General features: G+C 40.7%; 1 protein-coding gene across 1 annotated transcript in view; it reads left to right on the forward strand.

Moving 5' to 3' along the window:
- The window catches only part of LOC126482181 (hemicentin-2-like), an 865,734-nt gene that overhangs the window by 624,214 nt on the left and 222,104 nt on the right, over positions 1-19,416 (forward strand). The window contains exon 4 of the mRNA XM_050106159.1: positions 705-815. Within this exon, the coding sequence (XP_049962116.1) occupies positions 705-815 (111 nt within the window). The remainder of the gene's footprint in view (positions 1-704; positions 816-19,416) is intronic.

The following is a 19,416-nucleotide window of genomic DNA, read 5'->3' on the forward strand; positions in this document are numbered from 1 at the left end:
ACGTGGTCCCCACCTTTGAGACTTAGTCACTACTCTCTTATCTACAGATCATCAATACATTCGTATTACTTTAATCTCAACCCATATTCAGTGCAACAGGTCATGAAACTCTCCCTCACTCTCACTGAGGACAGAAGTGTCGCGTGCGAATCTTATCACCGATATCACTTTTCTTTAATATTAAACCAACTCCTCATCGTTTGTACCATTTCTGCTACGTGCTGGTTAGCTAGTAAACAAGGAAGACTTTCTAACCCCTTTTTCAGTCCGAGAACTGCTCCTTTCAACTTCCATTCCTATCTGTCTACCTTGGTTCCTGTACATATCCAACATAAGCCGCCTTTATCTGTACTTAATAGTGAGCGTATGGCATTGGTGGCCGCCGCTCCACAAGTCCTTTAACGCCAGTACGGCGACTTGCGATTGAATGAGGATGAAATGATGATGAAAGACACACAACACCCAGCCATGTTGCAAAGAAAATCCCTGACCCGCCGGGAATCGAACACGGGACCTCGTGCACGGGAAGCGAGAACGCTACCGCAAGACCACGAGCCGCCGGCATCTGTACTTGATTACCATTCGTATGAGAATAGAGTCGTTAAGAAAAAAAAACTAAAAATGAATAATAAAGTTTCTGTTTTCTGTTCAGCTGCTCGTCATGACGCACAGTGTTTCAGCACACGGTGACGTTACTGTTGCAGTGCCGCCCCACCAGCTGCTGGTGTACGACAGCTCCGGCCGAGAGGTGGTGGGCGCGGTCAGCGGCCTACTGGAGGGCAACGACCTCGTGCTAACCTGCGAGGTGCGCGGAGGTGAGTCTCGGCCTGCTCGGCTTCTCTCCGTGTTTCTACATGCTAAGACGCTGCTTTCCCCTAACTGAGTGACGAATTTCCCGCTACTTGTCGTACGTAACGAAGGAAGTGCGTGACCTAGAACGCTCGTGCTGCACGAAAACGTACTTAGAAAATAAATCGCACATCCCTGAAACAGTGGCATGAGACATTCGCATGAAAAACTGCGCGTCTTACCACAAGAGACATTTGCAAAATCACCAGTTCAAGGTCTAAGAGAAGAAATTCGGTAATGCAAAGAAAAAGTGAAAATTATATGATGATTTTGGTGTGTGGGGCGGTCAGCAGCGTTATTATCAGCGTCCGAAAAAATTCACAATCTTTACACAATATACTCTCGCTATTCTCCTGAATTATGATGCAACGATGAGGACGAAATTAACCACCCAGTCCCAGGGCGGAGAAAATCCCCGACCCGGTCGGGAATCGAACCCGGGACGCTGTGATCTAGAGAAAAAGTCTAGATATTATCAGAACAAAACACACATAGTTCATTGTCATCATTTACTGATACATTTTGCCCTGCATGAAATAATTACACTATTTGACTAACATACTTTTCCAACTGCCATGACAATAGTTCACACGTTTTCATTCTTCAAAGTGCAGGTGTGGTTTTTCGATGAAGTTGTCAAAGCAATGTGAATCAGAACACTGACTAAAGCCAAGTTTTCGTATTCTGAATTCAAGCAGTCTAATACTAGACGCCTCGTTAACTACATTTCCACACGATGATACCGGTAAATCAAATTCATAACTGCCTTTTGCCAAGATTACATCGATGTTGTTATCTAAATATATAAATTATTTGGCGGACAGGGTGAGCTGCAATCTCCGGTTGCTTGCAGATGATGCCTTGGTGTACAATAAGGTGTCGAAGTTGAGAGACTAGGAAGGTACAAGACAGCTTAAGCGGAATTTGTAGTTCAAAAAATGGCTCTGAGCACTATGGGACTCAACTGCTGAGGTCATTAGTCCCCTAGAACTTAGAACTACTTAAACCTAACTAACCTAAGGACATCACACACATCCATGCCCGAGGCAGGATTCGAACATGCGACCGTAGCGGTCGCGCGGTTCCAGACTGTAGCGCCAGAACCGCTCGGCCACCAGCGGCCGGCGAATTTGTAGTTGGTGTAATGAATGGCAGCTAGCTAAAAATGTGGTAAGATGTAAGTTGATGCGGATGAGTAGGAAAGTCAAACCTGTAATGTTCGGATACGGTATTATCAATGACCTGCTTGACATAATCACGAATTTTAATTATCTAGGCGTAACATTGCAAAACGATATGAAATGGAACGAGCATTTGAGGATTCTCCTAGGTAAGGCGATGGTCGACTTTTGTTTATTGAGAGAATTTTAGGAATGAGTGGTGCTCTTGTAAAGGAGCCTCCATATAGGACTGTGGTGCGACCTGTTCTTGAGTACTACTCCAGTGTTTTGGATCGTTACCAGTTCGGCGTGATGGGAGACACCGAAGCAATCCAGAGGCGGGCTGCTAGATTTGCCAGGTTCGAGCAACACGTAAGCGGTATGGAGATTCTTTGGGATCTCAAATGGGAATCCCTGGAGGGAAGTCGACCTTCCTCTCGAGAGATGCTATTGAGAAGAGAGAACCGACATTTGAAGGTGATTGTCAAACAATTGTGCTGCAGCCAACATACAGTGCGCGTAAGGACCACGAAGATAACATGCAAGAAATTAGGCCTCATACGAAGTCATATAGATAGCCATTTTTTCCTCGCTCTATTTGCGAGTGGAACAGGAAGGGAAATGGCTAATATGGGTGCAGTGTACCCTCCGCCACGCATCTTACGGCGGCTAGATGTACACCTAGAGCTTACATTGTGATAGAAGCACGCATCAAGAGCTTAGGAATATGTTGTCTTCATTGGTGTGTTTTTGGCCCTGTTATATCCAACGCCGGTTTACGTACCCAAGCGACACAAGCCGTTACATGGGGCGCCAAGCTGATACGTGCGCCCAGCTGCGAGATTTGTGCTTATCACAGTTATTAGGGAAATGTGACGCGGTTGAAAGCGTGCAAGCGGAAAGGGGGGAGGCCGGGTGCCAAATGATAAGTCGCTTGTATGAAAAAATTTTCTGGATCCGTCCCGGATTATGTCGATAGTTTGTCCCTCCACGTTACTGCAGTTCCTCTCTCAAGGGCTTGAACAGAAGATCATTCTATCGTGTGAAGATGCGCAGTTTGGCATGTGAATGGGTCTTACTATTGCTTCTGGCTGAACGAATTAGGTTCTAAGCTCATTTGCGTGGGGTTCTGAGGGTTCGAGTTCACGCACTTAGCTTTTAAGACTTGATATGTAATTGATGTTGTATTTGTGCGTCGAACGAACCATGTCAGAAATAAGCAAGGTGTGGAATATATAATACGATGCTTTATATTTCACTGCCGAAAAATACCTAGAAAATTCAAAATGACAAAATGTTGAAAATACGCTCCTTGGCGCCCAAAATCGTGGTCTGTAGTACCCATACTAAAAACCAATCACGTAACTGAAAAAAATAAGTTACACATATTCATGGGAGACCAAGAAACATTTACTGAATGCTACACCACGTTTCAAAGCGTCATGGAGCTATGGCACTATTTTTCAATATAGTCACCAAGTCTGAGCTGATCGACGATACAAATTCGCTCAATGGTCAGGCAGACATTCGAGATTTGTTGAGTCTTCTTCGGAAACACTGTTTCCCCCAGATACTGTTTCAGACTGCCGGAAACATAGAAATCGCCTGGTGCATAATGTGGATTTTACGGCAGAACAGAATCTTCGGCGTCTCTGCGGCCTTGATGAATATACTAAAACCATCTCACTACGGCAGGGTATGACATTCATTCGGTCGACACATCACCACTATTTGATGGTGCATCTGTGTACAATATAGACGTTTTGTCCACATGAATCATATTGCCCCGGGTACGTCAGCACTGGAGTACGTTTCTATCTTCCACGCCATTTCCTTTCCACAGTGTGATTGTACCTGTTATCCGTACCACGGCAAAACTGTGTATATAAGATACGCGGAACATGTTCTCTTTTCGGACAACACGCCACTGATGTTGCGTAATTACCTTAGCGTAGGACGGCATGTTAAGCTGCTCTCTAAAGTTTCTACATAGGTTAACTTTCTCCACTGGAAGATTTCGATTCACTGCACATGGGCTTCTAGGATATTATCCTTACGCAACACCTTTCAGATGACTACCAGTAAAATGCGATCCCGAGGTCTAGAAGGTGTAATGGTTGGATCTATTTAATCATATTTCTCATTACACTTGACTATAATGTGCCCAAATACAGTTATTCGCTAACGTTAAATGTCTCATACACAGGAATTGTTTTGATTATTTCAGTGTATCCAATCATATTCGTATGACCGTTTGATGGAATCATTTAGTTCATCGGTGCTCTCTTCAAAACCACATCGGTTAGAGAAAATGTGGACAATACTTTTTAGCTGGTTATCGTAAATCCACACAAGAAAAATAATAATACGGCCCATGATGCTTGGTTACCTTATTGTATTGATGTTCCTCAGAATGCTCTGTAATCTACGGCTGGCTGAAATGGATAGGATACGGCTGTGGATAGTGTGGCACCGCGATTTTTGCTATTCATAAGTATCCAGTAAACTAATATGTTGATATATTACAGACCTCTTCATACATTAATACACAGAGACACTCAACTCATCGTTAACAAGGAAAGACGCTGGTTTTCTAGTCAAATCTACTAGCCAGCGCATATAACGCAACTTGTTAAAATGTGATTTTTAAAATAAGTTAAGCCACAAGACCCAAACATAGGTAGATCATTCGCCAAAAGAAACTGCCATGTCGGACAGAACTGCGCACTATCTGGAGGGAAGTAACTGTAATTTCATCCTCTCCCTCCGATGACGAGAAACAATGTCGTCACATCTCGGTCCTCACTTTGATCGTCTGTGGACTGTTGTTTCATTCACCCACATTGACTTATAACATCTTAGTTCAACAGCGAAAAGGTTTAGGAGTGACATTTTTAAATTTTGTAACTCCTTTGGGATCCGTTTGCTACTAAATCAGATTGCTCGATAGATTTGACTACAATGTGCCTAAGTACATATCTTTTCTGACATAAACTGCCTCAAAGACATGAACTGCTCTGATTGATGCAGTGCATCCAATCATAATGATAATATGGTATATTCATGACAGCTGTCTCGGTCTGACTGCGATTACATTTTTTTTTTTTTTTTTTTTTTGCTTTCGTTGTATCTGCCATGAAGTTTGCTGTTACCATAACTACTTTTGCTAAATTTATTATATAAAGGACAATTTTGTCTCTGTATACATATTCCTTATTTTCTAAAATGTTGACACACTTACTTGATCACGTATGCATTCATACTCTTAGATAAATTATCATAATTATCAATTACATCTTCCCACCTTAATTCATTGTGCCTTTGGAACTATTTATCTATGTTTCTCCTTGAACCTTCAGAATACATGGTGTATTGAAGTTGTGAATGAGTTTAGACCTGTCTCCGTTACTTGATAAAATGTAGTTTGTTTGTCTTCTAATTAGGTGTTCTTCAACTAATTATCTATTGCATTTATTCTGGAAGAATGTGCGAAGGACATTCATGTTGTTCTTAGCCTATTCTAGTAACATATGACATTCGTTATTTACTATTTTGTTCGTGACTATAATGTTCATCAGCTGTGATATATATATTTCCATGTGTCACAGCGCCCACGTACAGTTGCAACTATGGCCACCACGTGCCGCGATCAATCATCTTGATTCACAGTCTTACACACCTGAACTGTCGCAGTGCACTTGACATGTCAACATCAGCTTGGACAAAAGAAGCAGAGCATTATTGGTGAAGCCCTACTATCAAAACAACAGTAATGCTGCAGCTGCACTTCGAGAATATTGCCAGCTCAAAGGATTGGGGAAGGGTCCTTTTTCTCCATCTACTGTGCAGAGCATGATGAAGTTCGGATCAACTGGAGAACTGGACATCGCTCCGGGAAGAGGCCGACGACCAGTTGCACCGCAGGTGGTTTATGGAATTGCTGTTGCAATGGCAGACAAAGCCACACACAATTCCAACTCTTCTTACAGTGCGCCTGTTGTCTCACCAAGTTGAACGTCCCGTGGTCCATTGCAAGGAAGGCGCTTAAAACCGTTCTCAAATGATATCTGTGCAAGATATATATTGTACTGCAGCTTCCACCACAGGGCGCACAACGACGTGTTGCCCTCGCTCTCCACTTTTTCGTAAGGACTGAAGTTGATAAGAGCTCGCCATGGACCATCCCATGGGCAGACGAGACTCATTTTTCTCTGGGTGGGGGGGGGGGGGGGGGGTCAATACACAGGATTCACATCCTGTCGCTGTGCCACATTCCTCTGCATGGTGAAGGTGTCACCGTATTATGTGGCTCCACGGCTTCGTTCATCATTGGCCCATTCTTTTTTGAAGAAGTCGGGCTCAAGGACCAACAACGTATAGTGTGACTGGCCAGCGTTACAGCCATATGTTTCGCCAGCATGTCATACACGCCTTAGAGGCGAGAGACGCATAGAACTTAATACTTTTCATGCTAGATAGGACACCACCGCACATTGCTCGTGAAGTTCACTTGCTTCTCCGAAACACGTTTGGAAACCATCGAATTATCAGCCGATCGTTTCCAAATGCTTGGCCGGCACAATCGCTTGGTCTCACTCCCTGTAATTTCTGGTTGTGAGGCTATCTGAAGGACAGTGTTTACCAGGCGTACAAACACACATGTGCTGATCTGAAGGGCAGCAAGAGAGGTAGCTAGCATACCTACGGACACGCTTCGTTCTGCTGTGCAAAATATAATCCTACGCTTTCAGTCTCTTCTAGACACTGATGGGCACCATATTGAGCACATTTTTAGCAGTAATGGTACGAGTATGTAATGGACTGGTTTAGCGTTGCAGCTCATTAAAAGAGTTTCAGTTTCAGTTCCTGACATTAATGCTACCAAGTTTGGTCCTCGTACTGTAATTAGTTTCCGTGTTATAACGTCTTAAATAGGGAAAGTTTAATTATAACTACCCGATATATTTCAGAATAAAACTATTCGTTACTTGACTGTACCGTTTAAGACAAATTAATCTGTCGTCTTCAGAACCTTAGTACTGGTTTAGATTTTCCTTGCTGCTGGTACAACAGCTTGCCAGATACATGGATGGCTGCGCGGGGTAGCCGTGCGGTCTCAGTGCCTTGCCACGGTTAGCGCGGCTCCCCTGTCAGAGGTTCGAATCCTCTCTCGGGCATGTGTGTGTGTGTGTGTGTGTGTGTGTGTGTGTGTGTGTGTGTGTGTGTGTGTGTGTGTGTGTGTGTGTGTTGTCCTTAGCGTAAGTTAAAGTTAGATTAAGTAGTGTGTAAGCCGAGGGACCGACGACCTCAGCAGTTTGGTCCAATAGCAATTTACTAAAAATCTCCAAAAAATACATGGATGTGACTAAGTTAATGTAAAATGTTAATCTGCCTTTACAATAATCATCTAAAACATGTACATTTTTGGGCATATTATGCCATTATGCTCTTGTGAAGAAGATATTGATATCCACTAAACCAATACTAAGCTTCTGATGGTGACAAATTGTTGTTATTGTTGTGGTATTCAGTTCAGAGACTGGTTTGATGCAGCTCTCTATGCTACTCTATCTTGTGCAAGCTTCTTCATCTCCGAGTAACTACTGCAACCTACATCCTTCTGAATCTGTTTAGTGTATTCATGCCTTGGTCTCCCTCTACGTTTTTTACCCTCCTCGCTTCGCTCCAATCCTGAATTGATCATCCCTTGATGCCTCAGTACGAGACCTCGCAACGGATCCCTTCTTCTAGTCAAGTTGTGCCACAAATTCCTCTTCTACCCAGTTCTATTCAGTACCTCTTCATTAGTTACGTGACCTACCCACCTAATCATCAGAATTCTCCTGTAGCATCACATTTCGAAAACTTCTATTCTCTTTTTGTCTAAACTATTTAATGTCCACGTTTCACTTCCATATATGACTACACTCCATACAAATACTTTCAGAAAAATCTTCCTAACACTTAAATCTATACTCTATGTTAACAAAATTTCTCTTCTTCAGAAACGCTTTTTTTGCCATTGACAGTCCACATTTTATATCCTCTCAACTTCTACCATCAGCAGTTATTTTGCTCCCCAGATACCAAAACTCATCTACTATTTTATTTCTTGGTGTTCATCTTACGTCCTCCATTCAAGACACTGTCAATTCCGTTCAACTGCTCTTCCAGGTCCTTAACTGTCCCTGACATAATTACAATGTTGTTGGTAAACCTCAAAGTTTTTATTTCTTCTCCATAGATTTTAATTCCTACCCCAAATTTTTCTTTTCCTTTCGTTACTGCTTTCTCACTATACAGATTGAATAACATCGAAGATAGGCTACCACCCTGCCTCACTCCCTTCTCAACCACTGCTTCCCTATGGTGGCCCTCGACTCTTATCTGCCATCTGGAATCTGTACATATTGTAAATAGTCTTTCGCTCCCTGTATTTCACCCCTGTCCCTTCAGAATTTTAAAGAGAGTATTCCGGTTAACATCGTCCAAAGCTTTCTCCAAGTCCACAAATGCTACAAACGTAGGTTTTCCTTTCCTCAACCCATCTTCTAAGATACGTCGTAGGGTCAGTATTGCCTCATGTGTTCCAATCATTCTACGGGATCAAAACTAATCTTCCCCGAGGTCGGCTTCTAACAGTTTTTCCATTCCTGTATAAAGAATTCGTGTTAGTATTTTGCAGCCGTCACTTATTAAACTGTGAGTTCGGTGCTTTTCACATATCTCAACGCCTGCTTACTTTGGGATTGGAACTGTTATATTCTTCTTGAAGTCTGGGGTTATTTCGCCATTCTCATACATCTTGCTCACCAGATTGTTGAGTTTTGTCGGGGCTGGCTCTTCCATGGCCAACTGTAGTTATAATGGAACTTTGTCTACTCCAGGGGCCTTGTTTTGACTTACGTCTCTCAGTGCTCTGTCAAACTCTTCACGCAGTATCATATCTCCCATTTTGTGTTCATCTACGTCATCTTCGATTTCCATAATATTAACATCAAGCACAAAAAATGGTTCAAATGTCTCTGAGCACCATGGGACTTAACTTCTGACTTCATCAGTCCCCTAGAACTTAGAACTAGTTAAACCTAACTAATCTAAGGACATCACACACATCCATGCCCGAGGCAAGATTCGAACCTGCGACCGTAGCGGTCGCGCGGTTCCAGACTCGAGCGCCTAAAACCGCTCGACCGCGTCAAGAACATTGCCCTTGTATAGACACTCTATATACTCCTTCCGCCTTTGTGCTTTCCCTTCTTAGCTTAGAACTGGTTTTCCATTTTAGTACTTGATATTAATACATGTGGTTCTCTTTTCTCTAAACGCCTCTTGAATTTTACTGTAGGCTCTATCTGTCTTACCCCTAGTTACATATGCCTCTACTTCCTTACATTTGTCCTGTAGCTATCCTTGCTTAGTCATTTTGCACATTCTGTTGAATTCAGTTTTTAGCCGTTTGCACTCCTTTCTGCCACCTTCATTTACTGCATTTTTGTATTTTCTCCTTTCATCAAATTCAATATCTCTTCTGTTACCCAAGGATTTCTACTAGCCCTCGTCTTTTTACCTACTTGATCCTCTGCTGCCTTCATTATTTCATCTCTGAAAGCTACCCATTCTTGTTCTAGTGTATTTCTTTCCCCAATTCTTGTCAATCTTTCCCTAATGCTTTCTCTGAAAACCTCTATAACCTCAGGTTCTTTCAGTTTATCGAGATCCTATCGTCTTAAATTCCCACCTTTTTGCAGTTTCTTCAGTTTAAATCTGCAGTTCATAACCAATAGATGGTGATCTGAGTCCACATCTGCGCCTGGAAATGTCTTACAGTTTAAAGCCTGGTTCCTAAATCTCTGTCTTACCACCATGTAATCTTTCTGAAAACCTCCAGTCTCCAGGCCTCTTCCACATACGCATCTTTCTTTCATGAGTCTTAAAACTAGTGTTAGCTACCATTAAGTTATGCTCTGTGCAAAATTCTACCAGGCGGTTGCCTCTTTCATTCCTTACCCCCAGTCCATATTGACTTACTACTTTTCCTTGTTTTCCTTTTCCTACTATCGAATTCCATTCCTCCATGACTATTAAATTTTCGTCTCCATTCACCATCTGAATAACTTCTATTATCTCATCATACACTACTGTGGTAGGCGTGGGCATCGTGTCTATCTTTGCTACAATAATGCGTTCCCTATGCTGTTCGTGTACCATACCCACGCTCCCATTTTTTATTCATTTTTAAACCTACTCCTGCATTACCCCTATTTTATTTTGTATTTATAGCCCTGTATTCCCATGACCAGAAGTCTTGTTTCTCCTGCCGCCGAACTTAAATAATTCCCACTATATCTAGTTTTAAGCTATCCATTTTCCTTTTTAATTTTTTAACCGACCTGCCCGATTAAGGGATCTGACATTCCACGCTCCGATCCGTAACACCAGTTTTCTTTCCCCCGATAACGACGTCCTCCTGAGTAGTCCCCGCCTGGAGATCTAAATGGGGAACTATTTCACCTCCAGAATATTTTAGCCAACAGGACGCCATCATTATTTAACCATACAGTAAAATTGCATGCCCCTGGAAGAATTACAGTTGTAGTTCTCCTTGATTTCAGCTGTCCGCAGTACCAGCACAACAAGGCCATTTTTGTTAATGTTACAGGGACAGATCAGTCAATTATCCAGATTATTGCCCCTGCAACTACTGAAAAGGCTACTGTCCCTCTTCAGGAACCACACATTTGTTTGGCCTCTCAACAGATACCCCTCTGTTGTGGTTTCACCTATAGTTCGGCAATCTGTATCGCTCAGGCACGCAAGCCTCCCCACCAATGGCAAGGTCCATCGTTCATGGGAGGCAAATTACACTATCGAAATTGGTAAAGTGAATAAAACTATAATTACAACTGACAAATGTAATTTATTCTGAAGAACAGGATATTTCTGCTGTCACCAAATTTCCAATTACAAAACTGTACTTCGGTATTTGCCTTTTGAATTTTACAATTATCCATTATCACATAGCACAGTAGTTCTATTTTACTGACATATAACAGCTTCTATGCATTACTTGAACTTCCTTCAATGTTTGCATTGTCTTTTTAATCTTTATGTTTACAACAATACTAACATCTGGAACTCTTCTCTGCTTTGTTCCTCTCTCTTAATACTCTATGCCTGATTCTAAGTCAACTGGCCTCTTCGTTTATCTTCACCCCTCTGATTTCCCTGGCGTGCCCCATTTAATCTTAATTAAATCGTCTTCTCGCTCCACTTACCTATTTTGTAAACCCATATTTCTGAAAGTTAGTGTCTCTTCAGGTTTATGTGACAGATGCTGTTCACCAGCTAACAAGATGGCTTGGCAGACGGGGTTTTCTTTGATTTTCTTCATATTTACTGGACCTGAAAGTGACTACATTAAGCGGACATTGGGTTCCTATAACAGTATGATCCGATTCTCAGAAACATACCAAAAAACCGATTTTGAAGTTTTCCATTTGTTGTTTGGCACAAAAAATTAATTCGTTTTATCTGAATCGCAAGCTATGTAGGTTTCCTTACTAGTCCTGTAATCACGAGTTCACTGGTTCGATTCTCGCTAGCGGCTAATTTGTTGAAACTCTACTTTGAATTCAATAATTATTATCAAACTGATATGTAAACTAAAAAATATTCATGCGAGTCATAACGTATATTCATGTTGGAGGGTACCAAAGCCAAATAATTATTTACTAAATGTGACAGTATTTTGCTTAATATTTTTATTTAACAAATGTGTAAATGAGATGAGTAGAAAAACTGCTGATTTCGTTCTGTCATTTATAATACTTTGATCAGAACAACATTTGCATATCTAATTTCTAAGCACATAGATATTCTTGATGAATTAGTATTCTTGAGCAAAACTGGGAAACATTAAATGAAACAGAAGACGTTTTTCTATTTGAGGAAGTTGCGAATGTATTGTTATAAACACAAGTTTAACATTACTAAAAATATTTAATTTATTATAAACACTAAATTTTTCTATCATTGGTATGTAAAAATGAAGGTATTCTTTTTATAAAAAGTTATGATTCACAATTGTATTTGTTAACTAATATTGCGATTCGATAATAAACATTAATCAAGAAATGAACCAGTGACTTCATGATTATCAGACAAAAATGTTACGAACTCACCTATTTTTATTTCATATATTTATTGTTATGGTGTTCTTTCATATTTAGGTAATAAATCGAAGTTATCAGATGGAACTTTTGGAGAAAAGAATTGAAAGAGCTGTGAGACGAACCGTTACCACATGCAAAGTAGGCACTCTGTTGCAGATTTTTCAGTATTTGATTTTAATGGATTATGAAACTAATGTACATTTACTTTTGGTTAATACGATTGAAATACCTTAATTGAGCTCAGAAGCTTCAAATCCTCAAACCTGATGCTTCATACGTTTCTGACAACTTCATCAAACTGTTGCTTAAGTTGTTTTAGTCCACTGCTCCATATTCTTCATCTGCACCGAAACATTAACGTCCTATGTTGTCACACATGTATAAAAGTTCCTGATGATCCTACCAAATATACTCTAGTTTGCCACCACCCTATGAATACTTTTTCTGCTAGAGTATAAAATACGGAAGGTGTTTGATATAAGAAACATATCTTATTATAATTTTTAGCATGTATTTGCGAATTTATTTCTGAGGTTTTGCGGAAATTTCTTTGTTCATTTACAACTGCTTTGACCCATTACTTTTCTGTAGCAATCTCTTTGGAGGTATAAAATACCGTATAGCTCCTTTGTGATTCATCTCGCTTTTATAACTATTTCGCGAACGTATTAAAATCCAGTCGAGCCTTCTAATGGAAATCAATGTAATCGCACGGGCTTTCGGAAACTCTGTTGCATATTGGATGCCAAACTATGCACCACCATGCGGTTTCGTCATACAGTGTGTGGATGACGTGTGGAACACTTGTGACACAATCGCAGGTAATTGCAACGAAAGTAACACAGCTTTCACAGAAGAATCCGTAAATGTAAACAGGATAACACCTAGATTTTTATCTCTATAATACTACCCAGTGTATACATCTCATTCCCGTGTTCCGTCATACACATTAAAATATGCTACTGGTACATCTTTAATACTTTCTTACGTGGTTTTCGTTAAGAAGTCTTGGTTTCGTGGATTATGTACGTATTTAATTTCATTAAATATTCTGCACCACGACATTCTTTACACTTTTAGTTGCGACTCTTTCATTATTGGGTTTTGACATGCATGGAATGTTGTGCCCGTAACGAAATATTTAACACAGCAGGAGCCTTTTGTTGTATAATACGTTTCTTACTACTGGCTATGTTATTTGATGACTCTTGTACAATCATAATTTGACATTCCAGAATGATCTTTTTTCTACTGCATCTTCCCTCGTTTTATTTTTAGTAAGAGTTTTTTCTTTTATTTTACCCCAGGTTCCTCTTTGTTTAAAATTTATTTAAGTTTCATGATAAGAAATTCGTTCGCTCCTTTCAGCAGCTCGAATAACGTTTCTTTAGTTTAGAGGGGTCTCACTTCTGACGTGTACCCACTAGAACCGTATTGGTATTGTGACATTGTAAGCACGCAAATCACCAGTACAAAGGGATGCTGATATTGTGAATGTTTGTCCTATGCTTTCACCTATCAATTGACGTACGCGTATATTTTCTATAAAATAATTGTGGAATACATACACAAGGTTCCTACCTAAAATAAAAAAAAATAAAAAATAAACTTTATCCTCTTTCCATATAAAATTTTCAGATAACTCCCAATTATTCATTGCGTGTGAACCGTGTTACTGTTAATTCACAGGTAGTGTAATTCTTATTTCAACTTATCAACTAAGAGTCGAATGATGGCACGGGGACATATGCACATTGTGCTGCATAATCTACTTCATTTGGTATCCTACAAATTCGAAAACACCGCTAATTGCTCTCTAATTAGTAATAAAGTTTTCTCTGTGCAATAGTGGTACGACGCGTCCACAACATACAGACCTACGTTGTGGAATGTATTTGGTTCTCTAACGGACAAGTGTTCCACAAAAGGTACGTACGTGCTGCGTACAAACATCAACATATGCAAAGCAAAAAAAGTACTGAACTGCAGAGAAAACGATTGCTGCTTTCTGCGTCTATTCTCTTCTTTCTACTGTTATTTTTCAATCAGCTGAAAGAAATATTTAAGAATAAACTGTTTTCACGATGAGATATGAGAATTTAGTTGTTTTAAATCTGATACATTTAATACAATTTTCCTTTAATTCTACAATATTTCCGCCGCACTGGGCAGCCGCGCGGTCTCAGGCGGCTTGTCACGGTCCGCACGGCATCCCCCGCCGTTGGTTCGAGTCCTCCATCGGCCATGGGTGTGTGTGTTGTCCTTAGCCTAAGTAAGTTTAAGTTAGATTAAGTAGTGTGTAAGCTTAGGGACTGATTACCTGAGCAGTTTGGCCTCATAAGACCTTACCACAAATTTCCAATTTCATGACATTTTCAGACTAAGGGAATAACTTGATTGTACAATTCACACAATCAATTAAGAGCCATTCAAATAAAGATAATACAAAAATTTATTGGATGACGTCAACTTGTCTCTGTTGAATATTTACCTTCATTGTACTAAAATACAATGTTTATATGACAGAGTGCGGAGTTTGGTCGCTCAAATGCATACATTGCTAATAACTTGCACATAATTTGTGCACATTGCAGTTCAGTCTATAATTTTTACTTGTTGTCTTTCCCTTCTTTTTTGAAACGTTCCTAACAGACAATTGCGACATGGTGACAGAGGCTAGAGAACAGAGGCCGAAAGCAGCAACCATTTTGGCTACAGGCCAATATTTTTTCTTTTCTTTTGTATTACCCAGTTAATGTCGGCATTGGTCTGTGCCAAGTGCCCTAGATTTTGTTGAACCATTCTCAAAATGAATTTCCTGAGACACAATAATATTTGAAATCTTCTGGTTTCCTGAATTCAGTATATTTCCCTGAAATTTCTGTACAGATATTCATATACTTGGAATACATGGTTCACGGCTGTGTATGTTTTCGTTAAATCACAGCATAGTCATTTCTGCTAGAGTAAGGGCCTCTGTACCTTGAGAACATGAAGTGACGACTACAAGGCAAAGCAGACACAATAAAACATACACAGACATCGTAATAGGTAAATATCAACAGCACTCGAAAGCGTGAACGGACTGCTGAGAGCGTCAGCTTCACCAAACCACTGTGTCCTACGGTAGTTCATTGTTGACACTGACGTACACAAGAGCATACTGATAAGTAATATCTCCGAATCTTTATGTGAAAACTCTTATAGAGTGTTAAATCAAACCTTATTAACATTCTTCGTCTTTATTCTTGATGACTACATATTTATTTCTAAACATAGTCACCCTGGCGACGGACCAATCACTCGCAACTAGAGATCACTTTGTTGATACCCTAACTGTAGAATACTTGTTTTGTAAATAAGACTGTCTTTTCCTGCTGCTAGTTACTTTATTTATCCCATACGCGTTTCGCCTTCTCCTGTTCTAAGGCATCTTCAATGGGCTCTATAACGATACAATTTTCTTAGTTTTAGATTATTAAACAGTTCACTTAGCAATTTTTTGTAAAAAAAAGTAATTACTTAAGATTTGCTGATCTGCGTTTTCTCACATCTGGTCTGGAAGTCACATTACCACTTTTGTCACTGCCATATAATCACATCTTTGTGTTCTCGCCTTCCACACACTGTTCACCATGTTTGTCACTCTTTTTATTTACGTTGTGAAAAACATTGTACGACGAAATAATTGAAAGTGAATAGTTCACCACAGAAAAGCACAAAGATGTGATTATATGGCAGTGATAAAACTGGTAGTGCGACCTGCAGACCAGATGTGAGAAAACGCAGATCAGGAAATTGTAAGTAATTACTTTTTTTTACAAAAAAAATCGCGAAGTGAACTGTTTGATAATCTAAAACTAACAAAACTGTATCGTTATAGATCCCACTGATGATGCGAAACGCATAAGGGATAAATAAAGTAACTAGCAGCAGGAAAAGGCGGTTTTATTTACAAAACAAGTATTTATATGCTTGCTGCGGAGGATGGCCACACAAACAAACTTGTCAACTGTAGAAAGCTTGACTTTGTTGATGGAGCCACAACCTCATCTCTGCTTTCACCGCTTCATCACTATCAAACTGAAGTCTCGAAGGTGTTCTTTAAGTTTTGGAATCAAGTCTGTACTGTATAGAGAACGAACGATGACAATGAACCCGGGGCGTCGGATTGTTTGCAATTGTCGCAGCACCCATGTGTGGTCTGTCACCGTCATGCTGATGGAAAGGGTGTTCCATGTAGGAAAACTCTACTCGAATACAGCACGCTGTTTCTCATGCACGGACATAGTTATGTCACACACCGCTATGTTACACGCTATGAGCCGTCTAGCAGCAGAGGGTTGCAACTCGCGTCCGTGACTCGGGAAATTCATCAAGTAACCCGTATGGCATGTAATACCTCAACAGATTTAGATAACGAAGAAAATTCGCAGGCATTACTTCTCAGCACGCCCTTGTGCCAACCCATAGTGCCCACATGTAGCGATGTTCCCTTATTACCGCACTATACTGTGTCAACGGACAGTATCATCTAGTTTGGGCTCCTCTAGCAATGTGACGGGATTTCAGTGTTTTATATGATTACAGATACGTACCTGCAAGAAAACAAAATTGTATTACGAAACTGTACTCTATGATTTATGAATTATTATTTCTCTTATCTTCTCGTATTAAACACCGTAGCCGGCCGGAGTGGCCATGCGGTTCTAGGCGCTACAGTCTGGAACCGCGAGACCGCTACGGCCGCAGGTTCGAATCCTGCCTCGGGCATGGATGTGTGTGATGTCCTTAGGTTAGTTAGGTTTAAGTAGGTCTAAGTTCTAGGGGACTGATGACCTCAGAAGTTGAGTCCCATAGTGCTCAGAGCCATTTGAACCATTTTAAACACCGTGATTTACAGAGAAAGAGAGACAATTTCCTATTTATCTGAAAATTTCTTGTTCTGAGGTTTCTGATGCTTCAGGGTAGTAGTCTTAGATACATGACTAATTTGTCGCTTACCTTTCTGTTTATTATTTCCATTCGTTTTCTCTGGCGTAACCACTTCCAGAATGAGACTACCGTGACAAGTATACTCGAAGGCGAGATGAATGCATTTATAAATAACTAATGGGTATAAACGACGCTTTTTAAGGGAAGAAACTATGCTGATGTTCCAAAAACTGACCAACACAAGACTTAATTCCAAATAGTGGCGCTGAGAGCTCTTAACGTGCTAAGGTAAGTATACCGGGTGTTCCTGTCTGCTCATCACGCGACGCTTGCAACGCCGTCTGTGATAGGAAACTTAGGTTTTTTTCCCATTGCGAACATTGAAATGGTAAACGTTGTTGAACGGTGTTGAACACGGGACTACGCAGCAGACGACGCCTTACTATTCCCATGTTGATCCAACGCCATCGTCAATTAAGATTACGGTGGGCAGTGATCCATCGAAATTGGATCGTGGATCAACGGCAACCAGATGTGTGGATGGATGAATCACGTATTTCGTCATAGATAGTCGGTGGTCATGACCGGATACGATATCATCCAAAAAATAGCGGCTCGGTAAATTTCCAGTAATATGCTTTGGGGACTTCCATGGCACCTATGGTAGTAATCGAATACATCATGAGATCTTTGGACTATATAAACATTATTGCGGACAACCAGCATCCATCGTAGTACCTGATGTACCCCCAGCCAGCGATGGCAATTTGAAGCAAAACCACTGTCTCTGCCTTCAGTCCACAAGCATCCCACAGTGGGTTTAGGAGCATGATAGTTAACGTAGCAACCAAATTCCCCTGACGACCGAACTCATGAAACACATATGGGACGCTATCTGCCGCCTACTCCTCATCCAGTAATAGGGAACTGTGTGACATGTGCTAAGATACGTTATGCCACGCACCACCGCAAATCTACAAAGGACTTGTCGAACCACGCCAAGAAGAATTGCAGCTGTAACACGTGTAAAAGTATGAAACCGGTATTTCCCGATGGATGGTGTAGGGCGTTAGACCGCGTCTGCAGCGCCATCTACTTCCTGTAACGGCTGACGACGAATGACAACATGCAATAACCCCAGTTTCATACATCGGTATTTGTTTTAAACCAGTAAATATGCTAAGTTTTGTGCCAACGAACTACGATTAGCGGACAGAATTGGTTTTCTGTTATCATTTGAAGAAAACTGCTGCAGAATTGTATCGAATGATTGTCGAAGCTTTCGACGAACCTGCTCTTGGGAAAACAGTGTTTTGAGTGGTTAAAAAAATTCGAAAGTGGTGATTTTGACGTGAGAAACGACGAGCGCGGGAAACCTACTAAAAAGTTAGAAAACAACGAAATGCAAGTCTTATTAGACGAAGATGATACTCAGACTTCACAGGAACTCGCGGAAAAATTGAATGTGGTGAAGAAAGCCGTTTCTCTGTAGTTAAAAGCTAAGGGAAATGTGCAGAAAGTGGGAAAATGGGTTTCGCACGAACCGAATGAAAGACAGCAAGCAAGTCTAAAGACCACTTGTGAAATGCAGCTCGCCAGATACAAACGAAAGTCGTTTCTCCAACGAATGGTGGCAAGTGATGAAAAATGGATATATTTTGATAATCCTAAGCGTCGTTAACCATGAGTTAATCAAGGCAAACAATCGACATCCACAGCAAGACCAAATCTCTTTGGAATGGAGACAATGCTCTGTGTTTGGTGGGATCAGAAGGGTGTCATGTATTATGAGCTGCTAAAACCTGGTGAAACCGTTAACACTGTTCACTGCCAACAGCAAATGATCGATTTAAATCGAGCATTACGTCAAAAACGACAGGAACACGGAAAAATGCTACACAAAGTCATATTGCTCTATGATAACGTCCCATCACTCACAGCAAAGGGCCAGGGAAACGATAGAGGCGTTCAGTTGGGAAATACTAGGGCATGCGGCTTATTCTCCAGACTTGATTATCATCTATTTGCATCACTGAGACACACTCTCGTTGGACAACGAATGAAAATGTACGAAAACGGCTCGCTGACTGGTTTAAAAAAGAACTGCTTTTTGGCATGGCATTCATGGCCCGCCGGAGAGGTGGGAAGAAATGTACCGGGTGATCAAAAACTCAGTATAAATTTGAAAACTTAATAAACCACGGAATAATGTAGATAGATAGGTAAAAGTTGACACGCATGCTTGGAAGGACATAGGGTTTTATTAGAACAGAAAAAAAGGATTGCTAGACGTGTGA

This window comes from Schistocerca serialis, chromosome 5 (genome assembly GCF_023864345.2).
Source record: "Schistocerca serialis cubense isolate TAMUIC-IGC-003099 chromosome 5, iqSchSeri2.2, whole genome shotgun sequence".
NCBI classification, from domain to species: Eukaryota; Metazoa; Arthropoda; class Insecta; order Orthoptera; family Acrididae; genus Schistocerca; species Schistocerca serialis.